Source organism: Larus michahellis, chromosome 2 (genome assembly GCF_964199755.1).
Source record: "Larus michahellis chromosome 2, bLarMic1.1, whole genome shotgun sequence".
NCBI lineage: Eukaryota > Metazoa > Chordata > Aves > Charadriiformes > Laridae > Larus > Larus michahellis.
This window is the reverse complement of record NC_133897.1, coordinates 112,193,773-112,213,305: the sequence shown is the minus strand read 5'-3', so window position 1 is coordinate 112,213,305 and position 19,533 is coordinate 112,193,773. Positions and strand designations below refer to the sequence as shown.

Sequence of the window (19,533 nt, the reverse complement as noted above, 5' to 3'; positions counted from 1 at the left end):
GGGCACTCTCTCTTCCACAGGCAGAAGTAGGATGGGACAGATGGTCAGACAAAACATCTTCTCCTTCTCCCCTGTTTTCTCCCTCCACAGCAGGAAAAGCTGCGGTATATACACAAGTGTTTTGACAGTAGAAAAACACTTGGTAAGAATTCCTTACAAATGCGCCGCTTTGCATAAATACAATCACAGAATGGTTTGGGTTTGAAGGGACCTTAAAGATCACCTAGTTCCAACCCCCCCGGCCACGGGCAGGGACACCTCCCACTAGACCAGGCTGCTCAAAGCCCCATCCAACCTGGCCTTGAACACTTCCAGGGATGGGGCATCCACAACTTCCCTGGGCAACCTGTTCCAGTGCCTCACCACCCTCACAGTAAAGAATTTCTTCCTGGTATCTACTCTAAATCTACCCTCTTTCAGTTTGAAACCATTACCCCTTGTCCTATCACTCCACTCCCTGATAAAGAGTCGCTCCCCTTCTTTCCTGTAGGCCCCCTTTAGGTACTGGAAGGCTGCTAGAAGGTCTCCCTTCTCCAGGCTGAACAGCCCCAACTCTCTCAGCCTGTCTTCATAGCAGAGGTGCTCCAGCCCTCTCATCATCTCCATGGCCCTCCTCTGGACCTGTTCCAACAGGTTCATGTCCTTCCTGTGCTGAGGGCTCCAGAGCTGGACACAGTACTCCAGGTGGGAAATAACTTCATCTGTGGCCCACAACCAACCACAAGGTACAAATCCTGGGGAAAACAGGCTGTTTGGAGTCCAGTGCTCAGAGAACTATTTACTGTTCCCTATTTCCCACTCTCCGTGACATATTGTCAGGGACAAATCACAGAACTGTAACAAAACTAAATGAAAGGAAAAGAAGGGGTTAACATATGAGAAGCATCCCCACACACCTGCAAGCCCTAAGTAGCAGGAGGAGGAAGAGATAAAAAGTCTGGGCTCAGGTTCCCAGTAAGAAGTTTAGTGGGTTAGGCTTTGCTCTGAAGAAAGGGGTTATTTACCCCACCAGGCTGGGAAGGAGATGCTGCCTAAGGAAATTATTTACCCCGGACTAAAAGGTTGGTTGTTTGTTTTTTATAAGCTGATAAGGGCCCAAAAGCTGAGGACTGAAGACATCTAGCAGGTGTCAGCCTGCTTGTTAGAGAAGCCTGGAGAGTAAAGAAATATTGTGAATGGCTTTTCCTGCACTAAACAGGCTGGGACAGGAAAAACAATCTGGGCAACCTATTCCTGAACCTGGGGGTAGCCTGACAGCTGGTGGCAAAGGCCTCTGGAGTCTTTCCCTGATCAGCAGTGAGAGGGTTTCCTGGTGCAGGTGCTGGCCATAGGCCAGGCGTTGCCTAGTTCTGAGGCTCCTGGTTCTGTTTTCCCCACAGGATAGCGATTTGACAGCTCTGAGAAACAGAACCTGGTTTCAGAGCCAAGAAAATATGGTATTTGTGGCCATAGGCATACATAAAAAGGAAAACCTACTTTTGTACCTGCTCAGTAAACATTAGTTGTTGCTCCCCTGCCTGTAGGAATAGTGCGAAATACCTCCACTGAGGCTACTGTATATATTAATCCAAGATGTAAGCTTATTCACAGGCTCTAAAATCAGAAGCTGAGATGCTTAATCTGTTGATTTGCCCTAATGCTGAGAGGCTTCAAATGAGATTGGCTTCCAGTGTTGCTATATTAGCTGTAACCGGCTGATATGTAGTATGTAACTCGGGCACAAGCTAAACAAAGTCCCTTCTCGCTCCTTTTCCGGGTAAAGCATACGGCAAAAGGCACCTGAAGAAAGATTCCTTCCACGGCGCGGTATCTCTCCCCCGCTGTTACTGCTATTATTTTGTGCTGCGCGTAAACTTTAAACCTGGCTGGGGCTCAGCGCCGCCGTGACACGCCGCTCGGGGGGGTAAGCGTCTGGGCAGATCATCCCCCCATCCTTCCCCAGCTCGGCTCCCGGGGCCGCGGCGGGGGAAGGACCGCGGGAAGGCCGGGGCGGAGGGGCCGTCCCGTCCCTCCCCGCCGCGGGGAGGAGCACGGCCCGCCCGCCCCCGCCACATAAGGGCCGCGGCCGGCGCTGGCCCCCCCTGCCCCGGCCGGACCGGTCATGGAGGCGGCGCGGGAGTGCGTGGGCTCGGTGGTGCGGTGAGTGCGGGGCTTGTGGCGGGGAGGGGGGAAGGATGTTAAATCTGATGGGGAGAAGCAAGCAGTCGTGCCCTCGCAGCCTTTCCAGCCGCCGGTGAAGTTCTCCCGAGGGACGCGCAGGTTGGAGCCGGGGGGGTTGCAGCCCCCGGCCGGGATGTGCCCGCCGCGCCTCGGCGGTAGCCGAGCTGCCGGGTTGTGCGTCGGGCGCGGAGCCTGGGTGTTACCGAGGAGCCGCTTGGACTCGGTGGCGGCGCGGCCGCGGCTCCTGGCCCCTGTGGGCACGCCGGGTGTGCTCGCCGCGTCCGTAAAGGCGCAGCTGGCTCCGTGCGGCACTCGCCTGCCTCGAGTTCTAGCTGCGGTTCCAATAGCTCTACAGTTCACTTGAGTTTTAGGAGGGAAACCGAGTCTCCAAGCTGGTCGAACCCTGGCTAACTTCTGATTTTTCTTTTTTTTTTTTGCTTTGCCGTCACTGTCGTTGTCGTTTGCCTGTGAACTCTCACCTAAAAACCACACCGTGCCATATTCTGAAGCCACTCGTGTTGTGCAACGTTGACTTTTCTGAGTGAGGCTGAAGACCGTTGCACCACATTCTTAGACAAACATACAAGGCATATTGCAAACAAAGATAAAGAGTGAAATATGTGTACAGGGCTCAAGGCAGGCTTTTAATCCCCAGATTTTCCCCGCCAAAAAAAAATAATTGATTAATCTGTCCCACCAGCCTTGACACTACAGTGAATGCTTGGGGCGGTCTCTGGGAGTCTCTAGCAGGTTGTAGTTACACAAAAACTGGATGAGATGCTAGAGTTTGAAGATATGTGCTCTTTCAATTATATTTTTGTTTTCCACTGACATAGGATCCCTCTCCCCTTTAGGGAAGAGCTAGGATTTGATCCTTCAAACTTTGAAGAAGAATAATAGTGGAGTTGTCTGTGTCTAATGTGTCACTCAACTTTCTAATAAAGCTGTCTGCATCTTAGTACGTTCCTTCCCTCTCCACTGCTTGTTTCCTGACTTAGCTTGATCAGCTTTTAATAGGAAATTATTTTTGGTAACTCCAGTCTAGCAGGGGAATTCCCATCATTGGGAATCAGTTTGTCTGGTTTCTGGGACAGCTGCAGCAAAAAGGGATCTTTCTCGGAGCCCTGAACCTAGGCTGGCCTGTTTGAGTCTGTGGCCTTTGTGTGGGGGAAACAAAGGAGAACCAAGCTTTAGGCAATAGGCCCAGAAATGGAAGGTTTCACACTCTTTTTGTCTGTCTTTTTTTTAATTGCACTGGGTTTTGTTTCCTAGTGCTTCTTATTAACCAAAACCTCAGCCTGCACTGGAGCCCAGGCTCACCGCTTCATAAGCAGACTTAGTTTAAAGGTGATGTTGACTGGTTTTATTGAAATGTAGGTGAAATCTTATCAATGTTAAATAACTCCCTACGACTTGGACTCCTGTTAAGTGACTGTCTGATAGAGCTAATGAAAGTCCTGGTTTATTAATCTGTTTGGGTGGTTTTTATTGGAGTTTTACATTCGATAGAACTAGGCAGCAGTGTGAGATGATTGATCTTGAATCCTGAAGGAACTTCTGCTCAGAGATGCAAAATATGGCTCGTACGGTTAGCTGTGCTAATGCCTGAGGTGAACCCTGTTAGCTCAGGTCCTGCCCATGAGCTGTGCCCCTGATATTCTCCCTTCTGTACCAGGATTTATGTTTTGGCATTTTTCCTTATGCTTTGTCTTTTGTGAATGACCACTTGGCTGAAGTAATGGGAAGGAAAACTGTTCAACAGGACCAGAGTTTTCTGTCCTCTCAGAAAAAAAATAAAATCTTGGCAGTACTGGCATATATAGCACTCAAGTAACTATGCTACCTGCTAGTTTTCAAATGTGTGAGAGGGAACGGGATGTAAGTAGCTCTGAAAGCATTGTCTCTTGAATCCTGAGCATTGCACTTTCTAACATCATGGTGCCCCATGAAGTGGAGTCACCAGCTCTGAGGTAGATGAGCAAGCTTCATATCTGAGGGAGAGACTCAGTGATTCAGAACGGGAGCTGCCCACGGACCGGTGGGGTGATTGGGGAACTATTGACTCAGTCAGTGGAGAGATTAATAAACACACCCTGTCCTAGTACATGTCCCTTCTGTGGAGCTTCAGTGCCTTTGTCAGTGCTGTTCTGTCACCTTGTCTTCCTCCTTGGTCTTGACACCTTTTCCAAGAGGGAAATGCTTATTAGTACTCAAATTTGGAGCAGTGCCTGCCTCCTCAGAACTGTACTCATTGCTCATCCTCACCGCCTTTGTTAAAATGAGAGGTTTCTACCAGTAGTGTGTATGTATGCAGGCTGTTGAAAGCCAGGGACCTAGTGTTTAGACAGCACTACCAAGAAGGTATTTGCTTGAGTTAAAATAACACTGCTGAATGTCCCCCTTCTTTTAAAAAATAAAAGCTCCAATAGTACCACTGAGTTTTTGAGGAAGAGAAATCTTCTGGTGTACAGAGGAAAGACAATAGCCCAAAGCCTTGTTAGAACGGCAGCTCAGAATGAGAGCAGGAGATACAAGTGATTGCTGAAACTCTGTCTGACCAGTCACAGAAATGACTTTGCATCCCAAAAGTATGCTTGAAAACCAGATAAGAGGTTTTTAAAAGATAGTTATTATCCCTAGTCAGTGTGGACTTGCACAAAAAGATGTGAGTGACTGGGACATTATTAGCTGAATAACTTTCTACCATTCATCATTTTTCTAGGAGTTCCTATATTCGCTCTTTGGCTGCAGAAAGAAACTGACAGTTCACTCCTTTCCCCTCTGTGAAAGTGTCTGGGAATAAAATTTTCCTCCATAAATCACAGAAACTTCAGAGTTGGAAGGGACCTCTAGAGATCATCTAGTCCAGCTCCCCTGCTAGAGCAGGATTGCCTAGAGCACATTACTCAGGACTGCATCCAGGCCAGTCTTGAAAATCTCCAGAGAAGGGGACTCCACAACCTCCCTGGGCAGCCTGTTCCAGTGCTCTGTCACCCCCACTGTAAAGAAGTTTTTCCATGTATTTGAACTGAACTTCCTATGTTCTAGCTTGTGCCCGTTGCCCCTCGTCCTGTCACTGGGAACCACTGAAAAGAGCCTGGCACCATCCTCCTTCAACCCACCCTTTAGATACTTGTATGCCATAATAAGGTCCCCCCTCAGCCTTCTCTTCTCCAGGCTAAAGAGTCCCAGCTCTCTCAGCCTTTCCTCATAAGGGAGATGCTCCAGTCCCTCAATCATCTTAGTTGCCCTACGCTGGACCCGCTCCAGTAGTTCCCTGTCCCTCTTGAACTGGGGAGCCCAAAACTGGATGCAGTATTCCAGTTGTGGCCTCACCAGTGCAGAGTAGAGGGGGAGAATGACCTCCTTCGACCTACTGGCCACACTCTTCCCTATGCAGCCCAGGATTCCATTGGCCTTTTTGGCAACAAGGGCACATTGTTGGCTCATGGGTAATTTACTGTCTACCAGGACCCCCAGATCCTTCTCCTCAGAACTACTTCCCAGCAGGTCCACCCCTAACCTATACTGGTGCTGAGCATTCTTCTTCCCCAGGTGGAGGACCTTGCACTTGCTTTTGTTGAACCTCATTAGGTTCTTCTCTGCCCAGCTCTCCAGCCTGTCCAGGTCACGCTGAATGGCAGCATGGCCCTCCAGAGTGTCAGCCACCCCTCCCAGTTTGGTATCATCAGCGAACTTGCTGTGGATACGCTCTGTCCCATCATCCAAGTCATTAATGAATATACTGAACAAAATTGGACCGAGTATTGACCCCTGAGGGACACCACTGGTTACAGGCCTCCAACTAGACTCTATGCCGCTGATCACAACCCTCTGAGTTCTGTCACACAGCCAGCTCTCGAGCCACCTCACCGTCACTGACCTTTTACACCTATGTGGGAGAACAAAAGGGGGATGCATCCCTTCCCACCCCTGTGCAATTCAGTATTAAGGAGCAAAACATATCTAGGGGGTAAAGTCCAAAAATTTGGGAGGCAAAATGCTGTCTCCCTGTAAAAGATGTGTTAAAGATCAGTCCTTTCCAGGTGTCATGCAGAGGGTGATTTTTGGCAAACTGGCTGGCTATTGAATTAACCGATGTAATGTGGCAGCAAAAGGCTGTCACTAGATGTAGATGGGAGCAGCTCTATACCTTGGTGTGGGAGCAGGAAGTTACAAGTTGTACATGCTCATTTTTTCTAAGGGAACATAAACAGTCACTATTGAAACATGTGATTGCCCAGTTAAATTTAAAACCTCCTTCTAAAGCTGTAGGAATTCTTTTAGCCTCTCTGGCAGCCTGCTCCAACACTATCCGCTTATGTACTTTCATCTTAATTGTCATGTCATTTGATGATGCTTTATACATTAGGGCACAAACAAGTTATATTTTCTCATTTTCAAAGCTAGATGAAGTTTTATAGACTGTAGGTATTATTTACAAGATAAATTGCTTGGTTCTTTGGAAGTCAAGCATAACTATATTGAAAAGCTCCACTGGCATTCTGATGCTAGGTGTTCTGAATATAGATATGTTCCGTCTTCCTAAAGTGAACTCATCTCAACTGAGTAGCTGAAAGTAGTTTTATGTATAGTCTGATTGTTTATCTTGCAGGCAAAAGGAATGATTTATATGGCTGAATGCAGTAAGAGCTGCTGCCTTTCCAATTCAGTGTTAAAACCTGTTGGCCTCACTGTAATTGTGACCTTGACATCAGCTGAGCTAGAGGTGGCCGACATCTGCTTGAAATATTTTTAATTTTAGAAGCGTTTTCAAATGTCACTGGCAAGAGAAAGCTCAGACAACTTGTCCATAGGGCTACGTAGTATTTCGTTTTGAAAGCAAGCTCTGCAAGTCTAACATGACCTGTGAATTACTCATATGATGTTCTTACATCACTGAGGTCAACAGTCCTCCTTCTCACAGCACTACTTTTATAACTATGCTGAATTTTTATTTGTCTTAGATCTTTGGTATCCGTGGGAGCGGTGACAAAACAGACCCTGTTCCCTCCTCTCATGCCTGCAGGGCGACCTTTCCGTGTGTCAAATGCCTCCCGAAGCAGCCGAAAAGGAATTGTTGCAAGCAGTCTGCAAGAGCTCATCAGCAAGGTATAGCAAACTTTCACACTCTGGTTGAGGCTTATAGTGCAGTACAGTATTCCAGAAAGGCAACCCACAGGCTCTTGTTCTTAAAATCATTATTGGGGAAGTTGCGGAGAATATGGCAGATAAGCAAGTCTTAATGTGAAATGATGAGCCCTCTTTTGAATGCTAAAATCAACTCGGGTTTTTTTGCAGACTTTAGATGCCTTCCTTATATCTGGGATAGTTATTCTGGTTTTGGAGGAAGATGGCACGGTTGTGGACACAGAAGAGTTCTTCCAGTCCCTGGATGATAATACACACTTCATGGTTCTAGAAAAAGGACAGAAATGGACACAAGTAAGTGTTGAGTACCTCTCTATCACTTGAATAGAAGAGGATGGAAGATTGTCTGTGGCTGCTAAAATTGTTGGGGAGAGGGGAGAAGACGATGAAAACTTCCCCTAAAGAAGGCAAGATATCAACTCCTCATTGAGCCTTCCTGGATGACAAATCCAGTTCACTTTTCTGTCCCTTGCTTGGACATAGAACTGTTGGCAAAGATCTACCAGAATTGAAACGAAACATAATGAAACATGACAACTGGAAAGAATGATAGGGGAAATGCCCTACTTTTGGAGAGACTCAGAAATAACTTTGTTTTCGAGCCTTTGTAACATAAAGAAAATTAGGACTTTGACTGCATGAAGTTAAAAATACAATGTCTTTAAAGATTAGCTTTGGGGTGGGGGGGGAAAAATGCCCAAATTAAGCAATATAAAACAAGTTTTGCCTTGTGAAGGCTAGAAAAATACTTGTGTTTGATCTTGCAAACAGCTAAGAGTTGTCATCAAAACCTAATGTTAGCCTACATGCTTTAAGGTATTTTAAGAACTACCAAGATCAGCTAGCTTTAGCATCCTGATCATATCAGCTCAGTGTCCCAATTTGTGGTTTTGTGGAGGAATAGTCATCTGTATGTTAATGAGATAGCCAAACTCCTAATTGTCTTTCCATGAAATGGTTGTTGATAGAAAGCTAGCATCAAAACGTCCTCTGCCAGGCACAGAGCTAGCTCAGGAGCTGTAGGCAGGCCTGGCATTTTTCTGTTTGTCCACGGATGGCTCAACCGTGTGGCCCCCTTTTCTCAGTCTTCTCTTGCAACATGGGTAGTTTGTATGTTTTTTCCCCAAGATACCTCACTAGCTTGTCAACCTGCTGCACCTGGGCCATGAGCTCCAAGAGCAGAAAAGAAGCTGGAGCCAGGGTGTGACTCCACCTTGCTCCTTCCCGTTCTCTGCCCCATGTCCTGCCTGGCACGGCAGCAGCAGAAATCTGAATGCCGCCCCTCTTCAGGCTGTGCTGAATGACAGCAGAAGGACTGCCGCAGCTTCACAAATCATCTTCAAAAATCATCATCATCTGCTTGTGTAGCACAAGCTCTATCAAGCTTTTTCCATATACCCTGGGTGCTAATGGGGGATAGGCTGCCAAGCATAGCATCTGTCCAAAACTGTTGTTGATAGGGGGCCCTATTGCCGGAGCTTGGAGGCTATCGAAGTAAAACAGGCATAAAAATGCTGGCTAATGATACACTACAGTGTTTAGCTTGGTCTGACTTATCATGGCACCGTCTGAGCGCTGGGGTGACAAGTACAAAAAAAGGTCCAGTCTTACACAACTTTATTGCTTCATTTAGCACGCAAAAAACAGGTTGGCAGCTGCCGCGTCATTAACCTTGAGCAGAATGTGCTCAGCAGAGTATCCCGTGTATCCACTAGATGTCTCTGTAAATATGGGTCTTTGCTATTTATGTTTTTTCTTGAAGTGAGCAATCCTGAAAGCAGCACTGTCAGCACTGAAGCAGGCAAGGGCTGCTTCCAGTAAAGGAGGCTGGATTCAAGGTGGAAGATGACTTTCCACGCTCCTTCTCTGCTTTTTATCTTAAGCTTGGTAATAAACCCTAGGCCTAATCAGTGGTAGTTCCCTCCCCGTGTTACTTTTCTAGTAGGAAGAAGAAGAGGCATTATGAGCCAGAATTTGAAGTGAGGACCTGACTTTTCACAAGTGTAGTCTTTGCAGCTATGTCTAAAGAGTGCTCATCAGCATTGTGTTCCTTCCTAAACAGAAAGACCTAATGTCATCCTGGTTATTTGGTGGCCTGTTTCAGTGTGGACTAAGTGTGCTGCCTCAGCTAGCACCTGGGATATACCAGAATAATTAAATGGTAGGAATACTGTCCAGTGGCATTACCTGTAGCTTCAGTATACTCTGAAGAAGCAGCTGTATTACAGGAAAGAAATATTCAGGAGGCGCTAGGTCACTCTAGAATTTCTGTGTCTGTCTGGAATAGCTTCAGACCTGAGCCTGCGCAGGACTTGAGCAAAATTACGTAAGCTACAGACTTGCTTTTCTCTGTGCTAATGCTTGTGATTCTAGTTTAGAATTGATGGAGAACTAGCCCAAAGACTGGAATAAGTCGTTGTCTTTTAAGCTGCACTATTAGTGATTGTCTTGCTGTAGTTTCCTGGCTCAAGGTACAAACTGTCTCTCTCTCCCTCTTTTTAAATTAGACAAGAAATGGAGTCGCTGCTTTGAGGCAAAAGAAGAAAATGGGAGTAGCTAACATCACATTTGATCTGTACAAGCTGAACCCTAAGGATTTTATTGGCTGCTTAAACATCAAGGCGACCTTCTATGAGATCTACTCGGTCTCATATGACATCAAATGCATGGGAGCAAAAAGCGTATTGCGGTAAGTATATTTCCACTACTGATGGGATGTATGCCTTAATGTAATATCTGTCTTTGCTTATTGGTTCTGTGAAGCAGATGTGTTTATAAACTTAGTGTTTTTATTCATTCTTATATACTGGCCAATATGCTGACTCTTCCTTTGTAAGGTGGATAGCTGACTCGTAAAAAACTTAGTATAGCTTTTTATGGTGGAATCTTAAACTTCCCCCAAGGCAAAATCTTATCAGCTTGTATTTACTGCAAGGGTGTGGGTCCAGTCTCTTTGTTTTCCTGAGATAATTTCTCCAGGTTCCTTTGACTTGTTTGAAGAGTGCAGAAGGCTGAGGAAGAAGCATCTGACTCTTTGAAGGCGGGGCTTTAGGGGGATGAAATGAGAGAGGAATTTGAGAGCTAATGGCAGAGATCTTAAAGCTTGCTCACACTTTGCAGTACCTGGCTGACAAATTCACTGCCTGAGCTATGTGGAGGCAAAGGAAAATGGAAGAGATGTGACACTCATTACAGTCTTCATGTGAATTTGTCAATCTGTAGTAAGATTGTGTGATATCACTGTTTAAGCCAAACTGGTGTCTAAGCAAACTAACGGAGCCTAACCAGGACCACTGTCTCCTGCAGGACCAGTCTGTGGTGGGTTGTGAGTTTGTTAGAACTGGCTGTTGGGAAATGCTCTCTTATGCAGGGGCAAAATAATACCTGTCCTGTCCACTGTTTTCAACAGTGTGTTGAAAGTCTGTGCCTTGTGCAAACCAGCTGTGTCCTGCCCTGGTTGGAGAAAACTTCTGAATTCAGTTTCTGTCACTGAGGTGCCATACTTTGACAGCTGTTTAACCTGCAGCCCTGAATTTCTGTACCTGACCTTTCAAATTCTGGTTTAGACTGCAGCAGTGTAGTGTTGCTGCGTTTTATTACTGGAGGACCCGGACTTGTCTCTGTACAGAACAGACAAATGTATATGCCTGTAAGTGAGGTTTTGACTTCCCCTGAGCAACATGTAGTCTTTAGTTTGAAGTGTTCAAATAGTCCTTCCTCTCATGGTGTAGGTATTAAGCATTGTAATGCTAACGTTGTTCCCTCTCTTTCTGTCTGACTGACCTCTCCCACTCTACTTACGTGGTCCCTTGCTTAATATTTCAGGCTGCAGCTGGTGTGACTGTAGATGAGACCCATCTCTCTGGTCATGCTGCAGCAGTTACCCAGCTATATGCTATGCCCACCTGTAGCACTGGCTTCATTAGGGTTTCTTGAAAGAAAAGGCTTACCCTTGAACAGCTGCACTCCTCCAGTTCCTTTGTTTGTCAAGTCTCTTGAGCCAGAACAAACTCTGATTTCTGGCTATCTGCTGCGGAGATGAGTATCGGCACTGGAACTTGCACTGTTAAGGAGAATTTGAAGTGACAGTTCTGCCTCCCTGCCAACACAGGGCAGCTGGTGAGAAAGAAATGGTATTGGCGAACAGCTGAAGTAGCTGTGGAGTTCTTCTGCAAGCACTGTTATGTTACACAGCTGAGCTGTAAAGGAAGTGTCAGGGTGGGAAAATGGCTTGCTAGCAAAGAACAAGGGTGACAGAGATTACCTTGGGTACTTCTGCACACAACAGTGAGGTGGCCCATCTCCACTTGCTATTGAAATTGAAGACAAAGTTAGGTTCTTGGTGTAGTCCCTCAGCAATTTGGAACTCATTAGCAAGCTCTGATGCCCTCTCCCCAAGCCCACCTGTGGAGTGTGAAGGGAAAGGACTTTAAAATGCTGCAGTTGTTCATTGTTGGGAGGGGCTCAAAGCCTGCCAGATCTGATTAGTGCACTTCCCCTCGCAGTTTCTCCCTGTAGTGTCCAACTGAAGGATCAAATGTGCAGTTCAACAAATAACTTCCTCCATAGCTTAAGTGACAACTGCTCTTGTGTGCAAGTGACACACTGCAGCTGCTCAAAAGCTCAGTATCAGGTGCAGCTTTCTTTACAACTGTAAAGCTCCTTGGCCTGTACTATCTGGTGGAGGGAAGGACTTACAGAAATGGAATATGTGTGGGAAGCATGAATAAAGGTACAGGTTTGGGGCCTTTTTTTAAAGGCTTCTCAGTCTCTAAGTACAGGGTATTCTACTCTTTTGAAGCATTGGGTTTTGACTGCAAATTTTCTTTCATCACAGTGGAAACAACTGAATTTGTAGGAAGAAGGCTTTGCCTCCTCTGCTAGAGTTCAAAGGAGAAGTGAATAGCAGCAGCAGCAGGTTCACAGCTGCATGTTTTCTCAGGCAGGAATTCAGAAAATCTTCTCTCTTTTTGCAGAAGAGGAAGGCTGGTCTGGTTTCTGCATCTTTAGAAACTGATCCCTTTCACAGTTTTGGAATGGTTCCAGTTCTTGCGTACCACTTCCCCAATGCCTCAGCTTCGTACTTGTGAGAGCCTACTTAACTTCTGGGGGATGAGACTTGAATGTAGCTCTCAGCACTCATGTCCCAGTTGTTTCTTGGAGAATGGAAGGAAGATGGTGGCATAACTAAGTTGAATAAATGACCATTCAAATATGATGATCTCTATTCCCCCTGTGATCCTGTGGTGACCCCCAGTCTATGTTGTAGACCTCTGCTTGCCTGATCTTAGTTTATAGATCCATACTGATTCTCACACAGTATTATATATTGGAATGCTGATGTTTATTAGAACTTTAAAAAATAGAGTAGTTGTGAACTGAGAATTCTTAAAGCTTGCAGCTTGGACAGTGTTAATTTGCCTGGCTTCACTTGTTTTGCTGTTGGGCATCCACTGTAATGTGATTGCTCAGCTTCAGATCTAATCCAGTTTGATCTGTAGCTGGGAGATAAACACAGTGTTGTGTTAGTGGATGGCCTAAAGGTGAGATGTGAGGTGGATTCATGCTGCAGGAATGCTGCTGGGCTCCAAGGCGAAGTTATATCTTCAGTGGTGCTTTGGTAGTTTGAGTGATGGCTTTGCAGAAAGGCCTGTAAATGTCTTAAAAGGATGACAGCCTGCTTCGTTCATTGTGTTTTCTGGTTCTGCCAACATGCCAATAGTTTTCTGTCAGTCAATGGCCACAGAAGTATTTGCTCTAAAGAGGGTACAGAAATAACCAGCCTCTCAGAAGCGAGGAGGCATAGGAGAGTTTTTAAATATGTCTACCTAACTCATCCTAAAGGTTCTGGGGGGATTGGGCAATGTTACCCTGTTGGTGAATTTTTTTTTTTTAACAAATGACTTTTCTTCTAGGAAGTTGCTTCAGCTAATGTCCCACATGGCACAAATAACTGGACAGTTTCTTCTCTATACTGGAACATACATGTTGCAGTTGATGGGTGAATATGATGAAGATGGCACGTGTACAAGATCAAGGAAGGAGTAGTGAACACTTCTGATGTCGGATCCATTTGCTTAAAGACATTCTCTTGCCCAATTTCGATTGTAATGATGTTATAGTAGGGGGATGTCCACTGATGTGAACTAACGTTTTTCCCATTTGGGAATGCTTGTAGGCCTTAGTCATAAAACAAGCGTTCGGTGTTCACAGGCTCTTAATGCAGCAAAAGGATGGGTGCCTCATGTCTGAGAATTTGGCAAAAGGATGGGGGGGCAGGTTTTTGCCCCAACAACTCAAAATGGATAACAAGTATACTTGGAAACCTGCATGCTGTGTAACCAGTGGGGTATTTCTTGCACTGATCAAAACATAATTTGGTTGGGTTTTTTATGGCTGTCGACTTGCCTTCTGAACAGACTGAGCTGTAAGGTGGGGGAGCTGTGGGGTTTTTTGGGTTTTAATCCTTACCAGTGCTGGTATTAGTGTCCAACTGGCATTGATATACAAAAGGGTGAAATGTGCTTCTTTATTTCTGCTACCAATGGAAGTACATAATGCAACTGAATCCTGGTTCAGTGATTGACCACTCTCATGAAGTCTAATTGGAGAAAGTGCAACTACTAAGCAGAACCTTAAAATTTGGCCTTATTTCCCTTAAAACAAGTAAAAACATTTCATTTTAACTCTTCATATTGTTCTTCAAATATACAGAAAGTTCAAGTTAGTATAGCTCATACCAGTTGAAGAAACTGATATATTTATTTAATGGGTCTGATGTCCAGTTCTGCCTGAAGTATTGAATAATTTGCCATAGTTCCATGAATATGGCTTACAAGCCACCTGCTGAAGCTTCCTTCAGGGGTTAAACCATCTCTTCTGTAGCTTTTACTGTTCAGTTGCAAGATGATAGTACATCCCAAACAATACTTGAGATAAGTGTAGCATGGATCTGTAAGAGATGCTGGATTTTGATGCCCCTGTGTTCAGCAGCAGGGTCACTATCTGGTCTTGTATAACATATATGGTCTAAACAGGGTATTTGTGGCTTCGTAGTGTCTCAAGACAAGCTGTATTAAAGGACCAAGTTTTTAATCCTTAGGTAGAATTGCCTGGAATGTTTTCTACAGTTTAGTGAACTGCTAGTATGACTAGCTCCCAGCAAGCTTTTCCTCAACAGGGTAGAAAACTGCAAAATGAGCAGTGTTAGGCATCTTGTGTCAAAATACCAACTCCCATTGCTGAAGGGAAAAAGGCCCAACTCCAGTTGTCCATAGGTGGGGCTCTTGCCGTTTTCACATGCTTGCTTATGAAGAATTTCAGTAAGTTGTTATATTCTTACTTAAATCTGAAAGCTGTTAAGGAGGCAGCAGATACTGGTAATATCTGACCTGATGGCAGGTGCCACCTAGGAAGAGAAGCTCCGGTGACAGAGTGACCAAGTGGGGCAGGGAAAGAGAGCAGTGTAAGCAAAAGGGAAAAGGACCAATGTTTTCCCCTCACAGTGCTTGCCATGCCTCTGCTGAGACAGGAATCCATGAACTATGTGCATCAACTGCACTGATGAGTTGGAGGAAAACCTAATCCACTAAAAGAGGCGCAGGTGGCCTGAAAAGACCAAGCATCATGGTTGGTGGGGATCCATTCTGACCTGTCGACTGGGTCTGTTCACTTCAAATGTCACTAATATGTGGGAATATTGCTCCTGCTTTTATCTGCAAATTTCACCTTCATTTGCTTGTTTTTGCCTTCCCTTTATGGATATGACTTAGCCAGTGATCTTTCAAATGGCTGTTGTGATGAAAAGCAGCCTAAATCCAAGGTTAAAGTTTAAAGGGACTGCTGGACACAAGTTTACTAGGTCTCTGCCTGTCTCTTCAGTAAAGGTATTACAAATAAGTAGACAGCTAAGAAAAACCTTGTTTTTTTCCTGATTTCTATTGTTTCTCATCTACTCCTGAGTGTTTGCTGGAGTGGGGAAAGGCACACAGCTCTGGGCAAGGGGAGGACTGGCTCTTTCCTAATTTCTCCCAGGGAAGAACACCTGTAACTTGCAGCATGGTCAGGTTTCCTTCAGAAGAAACTATTCTGTGATTAATGAGAAAGAGGTTATGTTAAAATGGAAGCTTTATACTTCATCTGTATTGTTTTCACCATCACCCCGCCCTGCCCGAAGTGATTCTTACCATGATAACTGTTGGCCAAAGTCTTTCTCTCCCTATCAAGGAATAGCATTTAACTGATACAGTGCAAGGACTTTGTCATTAATTCTTTCAGCTTTTAAGGACAATTTATTCTATTTAAAACAAGCACACCTCTTGAAAGCAAACTCTATGTAATGCTCCTAAGAATATTTATGTTGCTAATGCTGGGAGCACCAACATCAAAAAAACCAACAAACCCAAACCCAACCAACTTGCATAGCTCAATGTTGCTTTGTGTGACTTGCCTCTTCAACGTCTGTAATACAAAAGCTTTTGCAAGTCTGAACTGTGCAGATCTCAAATTCCAGCCTTCTATAGCCAGAGGCAATTGTTACAGAACTAACGCTCCATAGTTTCCAGTGGCACTATCTGAGAACCTAATGTGATCTAAAATGCTGACTTGGTATGAATTCGCAATGTTTTTAAGCAGCTGCTTCTTTGACAGCTTAACACTTAAAACTTGAGCTGCTGACGATCATGTGAGCTGCAAAGTCTGCATCTTAGAGCATGTCCCTCTAATTCAAAATGCAAACAGCTGAACAAAGTAACTCAGCTCTGATATTTTCACAAAATGGGAGAAGTGTCTTGGAAGTTGTAAGTGTCTGAAATTGTTCCATTACTTCTTAATCTGGGTTTTGCCACAGGCTTAGTATTTGGGACATGATATTTGCTCTGTACCAACTTCTTTGCAGAGATAAAGCTTTGGCTTTGGGTCAAACTGGAGGAGTTTGTCATTCTCTAAGTTGGAACCAGTTTGAATTATTTTTTTTTTACAGACTGCTTAGGAGGCATAGCTTTTACTTTAGCTGAATGTGGTACACAGCAAAGAGCAACTTCAGCATTACCTACCTTTCAGAAAATTATATACGAGTGGTGTACAGTGTCTAGCAAGAGACAGAAAAAACTCAAAGCATGGGCTCTTAACTGCAGGTATATAGAGAATAGGCTAGCTTTTTTTTCCTACTTGACATTTTTAGCTTTAATTTTTCTTGCCATAAAATCACTTATAATCTGAATCTGCACTTGTTACTGTTGCAGTCAAGGCTGGTAGCAGTGACATGTTGAAGGTGTGAAAGATGTTTACTGCCTCCTTGCTTGCACTGGCCCTTTTTGCCTGTTGCTTTGCATCACTTACTAACAATGCACCAAGTCATACTCTCTAGTTACCAAAAAAGGAATTTTCACTGAAGTACTCGATCTTGTTGACTCAGGCACTGTTCGTGTTCTGCAGGCAAAACAAAGTTGCTCTCTTCATGACTAGAATGAAGAAATCTGTTAGCTTTTTTGTGTGTGTAATTTATCATTACTTCATTTCCTTCCTTTCATAAACCCATGAAGTTGTTGCTTTTTTGCACCTTCCTATTCTTTCAGAAGAAACAGGATTATGAGCTCTTCTGTCCAGGGGGAGAGGAAAAAGCAGGGTCTAAATTCCTTAGACTGTTTGGAGTATGCTGTAGGAAACATCCTGAATCTCTTCCCTACAGAAAAGGGAAGGGTAAAGAAAGAAAAACAGGACTTTGAGCTGGAGGTTTTTTTCACTACTGTGAGTAGAGAGGTAGGCGTTCACAATTTAGGAAGTGTTGGTAATTCTGAATATTAACTGTGAAGATCACTACATAAGATCACTTGTAACTGACTAGAGTTATAACTCTAAATCATTTCAGCATGCTGCTTTTTGAGATAGCACTTGAACTAAAGGCACAAGCTTCTTTTTATTAAAAACAAACAAAGTTTAAAACCAAAGTATATCTTTGACTTGATGTCTCAAGTTTTGCTGAAGGTATTAATGTGATTAACATACCACTTCAGTTATGTGTTAGTAAGTATCCCTTTGGGGTTTAGAGTTTATCACTGCTTTCTCTACCTTACCTTGTCATATATGCAGTTAAGATATTTATAAACATGAAGATTGCTATTTTGCTAAGGGAAAAGATAGTATTTTACCACACAGTTTTCAAGTTTAGTAGTTCAACTTGCTATGAAAATTGAGATGGGTGAGAATGGTGTCAGTGATGGCAATATTTTCTGATGCGTGGTGCCAATTTTAAGGAACACTGTCCATGAGTAAATAAAATCAAATGGTGGCTTTGGATGTCATCTCTATTAATTTCCAGAATAACTTATTCCTGAAATAATCATGAATGTTAATGGACCCAGGGTCTGGCACAGACAGTTTCCAAATGCTGGACTGCAGCAGTGAAGTAACTGGATTCTATTACATGGCTCTTAACTCTTTACTGCTGACTCACTTTCTGGCCTCAGAGAAACCGTGCAAACTGTTTCCTTTCATACAAAAGGAATGCCTTCCTCTAGCTTTTACCAAAGCTGCAAAAGACTGCAAACTACAGACTGCAGGAGACAGAAAGCTTTGGCAATCTGTTTTTCACTCAATACTCTAAGGATCAAGGACTTTTTTTTTTTTTTTAAATGCCTCACCAAAACTCCCTGCAGTCACTTAACTACAGATACAACAGTACACGTTTGACTGCAGGGACACATGAGTTTAGTTTAGTGACATACTAGATTTGTCCAGCTCAGGATTAACTTCATGACAAATAGCATGCAAGCGTGATCAGTCTAGCACACCTCTATCTGATGAGTACATCCTGTACTCCACTTAAGGGACAGTTTTGCAGAGCTTGATTATCAAGCAGTTCCCTTGTGGGAGAACCAAGGTCTGATTTCTTGCTGTGGAAAAGCACAAAATAGCACTGTATTGGGTTTAGTGGCAAGGTGTTGGCAGTGGGGGGTGGAGGGGGGCTGTGGGGGTGGCCTCTGTGAGTAGAGACTAGGGGTTGCCTCTGCGTTGTACAGAGCTGCTTCCAGCTGCTGCAAAATGAACCCACCATTGGCCAAAGCTGAGCCCTTCAGCCAGATTGGTGGTGCATCTGTGGAAACTTATTTAAGAAAGGGTAAAAAATGCTGTGCAGCAGCAGCTGGGAGAGGACTGAGAAAAATCTGAGAGAAACAGCCCTGCAGACCCCAAGGTCAGAAAAGAAGGGTGGTGGAGGGTGTGTGCAGGGGTACGTTACATGTGCTGGAGCAGAGCTTCCCCTGCAGCTCCTGGTGAAGACCACTGTGAAGCAAGTTTGTCCCCCTGCAACCCCATGTTGGAGAAGATATCCACGCTGCAGCCCATGGAGGACACCATGCCACTGCAGGTGGACACGTCTTGAAGGAAGCTACAGCCTGTGGAGAGCCCGTGCATGAGCAGGCTCCTGGCAAGAGAGAAGCCCATACAGGAGCAGGTTTTCTGGCAGGACCCTGTGGCTCATGGGGGACCCACACTGGAGCAGTCTGTTCCTGAAGGACTACCACATGGAGAAGACCCACATTGGAGCAGTTCCTGAAGGACTGTATCCTGTGGGAAGGGCCCACATTGAAGCAGAGAAAAAGTGTGAGAAGAAGGGAGCAGCAGAGAGGGTCTGTTTTTCCCCTGTGCTGCTTGGGGTCAGGTAGAGGAGGTAAAAGAGTTGGGAACGAAGGAGTGAAGTTGAACTTGGGAAGAAGGGGGTGGGGGGAAAGTTGGTTTTTTGTTTTGTCTTTGTTTCTCACCATCCTACTGTATTTTTAATTGACAATAAATTTAATTAATCTTCCCTGAGTCAAGTCTGGTTTGCTGGTATTGGTAACTGGTGAGTGATCTCCCTGTCTTTATCTCAACCCACAAGCTTTTTCATCTTATTTTCTCCCCCTGTCCTCTTGAGGAGACAGAATGAGAGGTTGGCTTGGTTTGGCGGGCACCTGGCAGCCATCCAAGGTTAACCCACCACAAGCACAAAACACTGAACGTAAAAAGAAGCAACAAGCAAGCTGTCTGTTCTGTAGGTGACCAGTAAAATTGGAAACAATTCTTTTGGAGTGTTTTCTGAATGGCTTTTCACAGCTGTGTTTGCGGAGACAAAATCCAGTCATACACAGGACACGGTTAATATTTTCAAGTTGTCATGATACAAACTATTTACTAACCTCGATCTCAAGCATGGTTTGTCTAAGGTCGCCCATCAGTCAAGAGTCC

General features: G+C 44.7%; 1 protein-coding gene across 2 annotated transcripts; it reads left to right on the top strand.

The window, feature by feature from the left end:
• Positions 1-984: 984 nt before the first annotated feature.
• On the top strand, positions 985-19,119 carry CIDEA (cell death inducing DFFA like effector a). 2 transcript variants are annotated; one of them, XM_074576598.1, is made up of 5 exons: positions 985-1,061; positions 7,190-7,272; positions 7,462-7,605; positions 9,819-10,000; positions 13,227-19,119. In XM_074576598.1, exons 1-5 carry the CDS (start codon positions 1,025-1,027, stop codon positions 13,357-13,359), a joined length of 579 nt encoding a protein of 192 aa, XP_074432699.1. In that variant the 5' UTR covers positions 985-1,024; the 3' UTR covers positions 13,360-19,119. The 2 variants fall into 2 exon arrangements, with proteins under 2 accessions (XP_074432699.1, XP_074432698.1); XM_074576597.1 differs by lacking the exon at positions 985-1,061 and adding an exon at positions 2,044-2,139 and having other exon boundaries at positions 7,128-7,272.
• Positions 19,120-19,533: the final 414 nt, after the last annotated feature.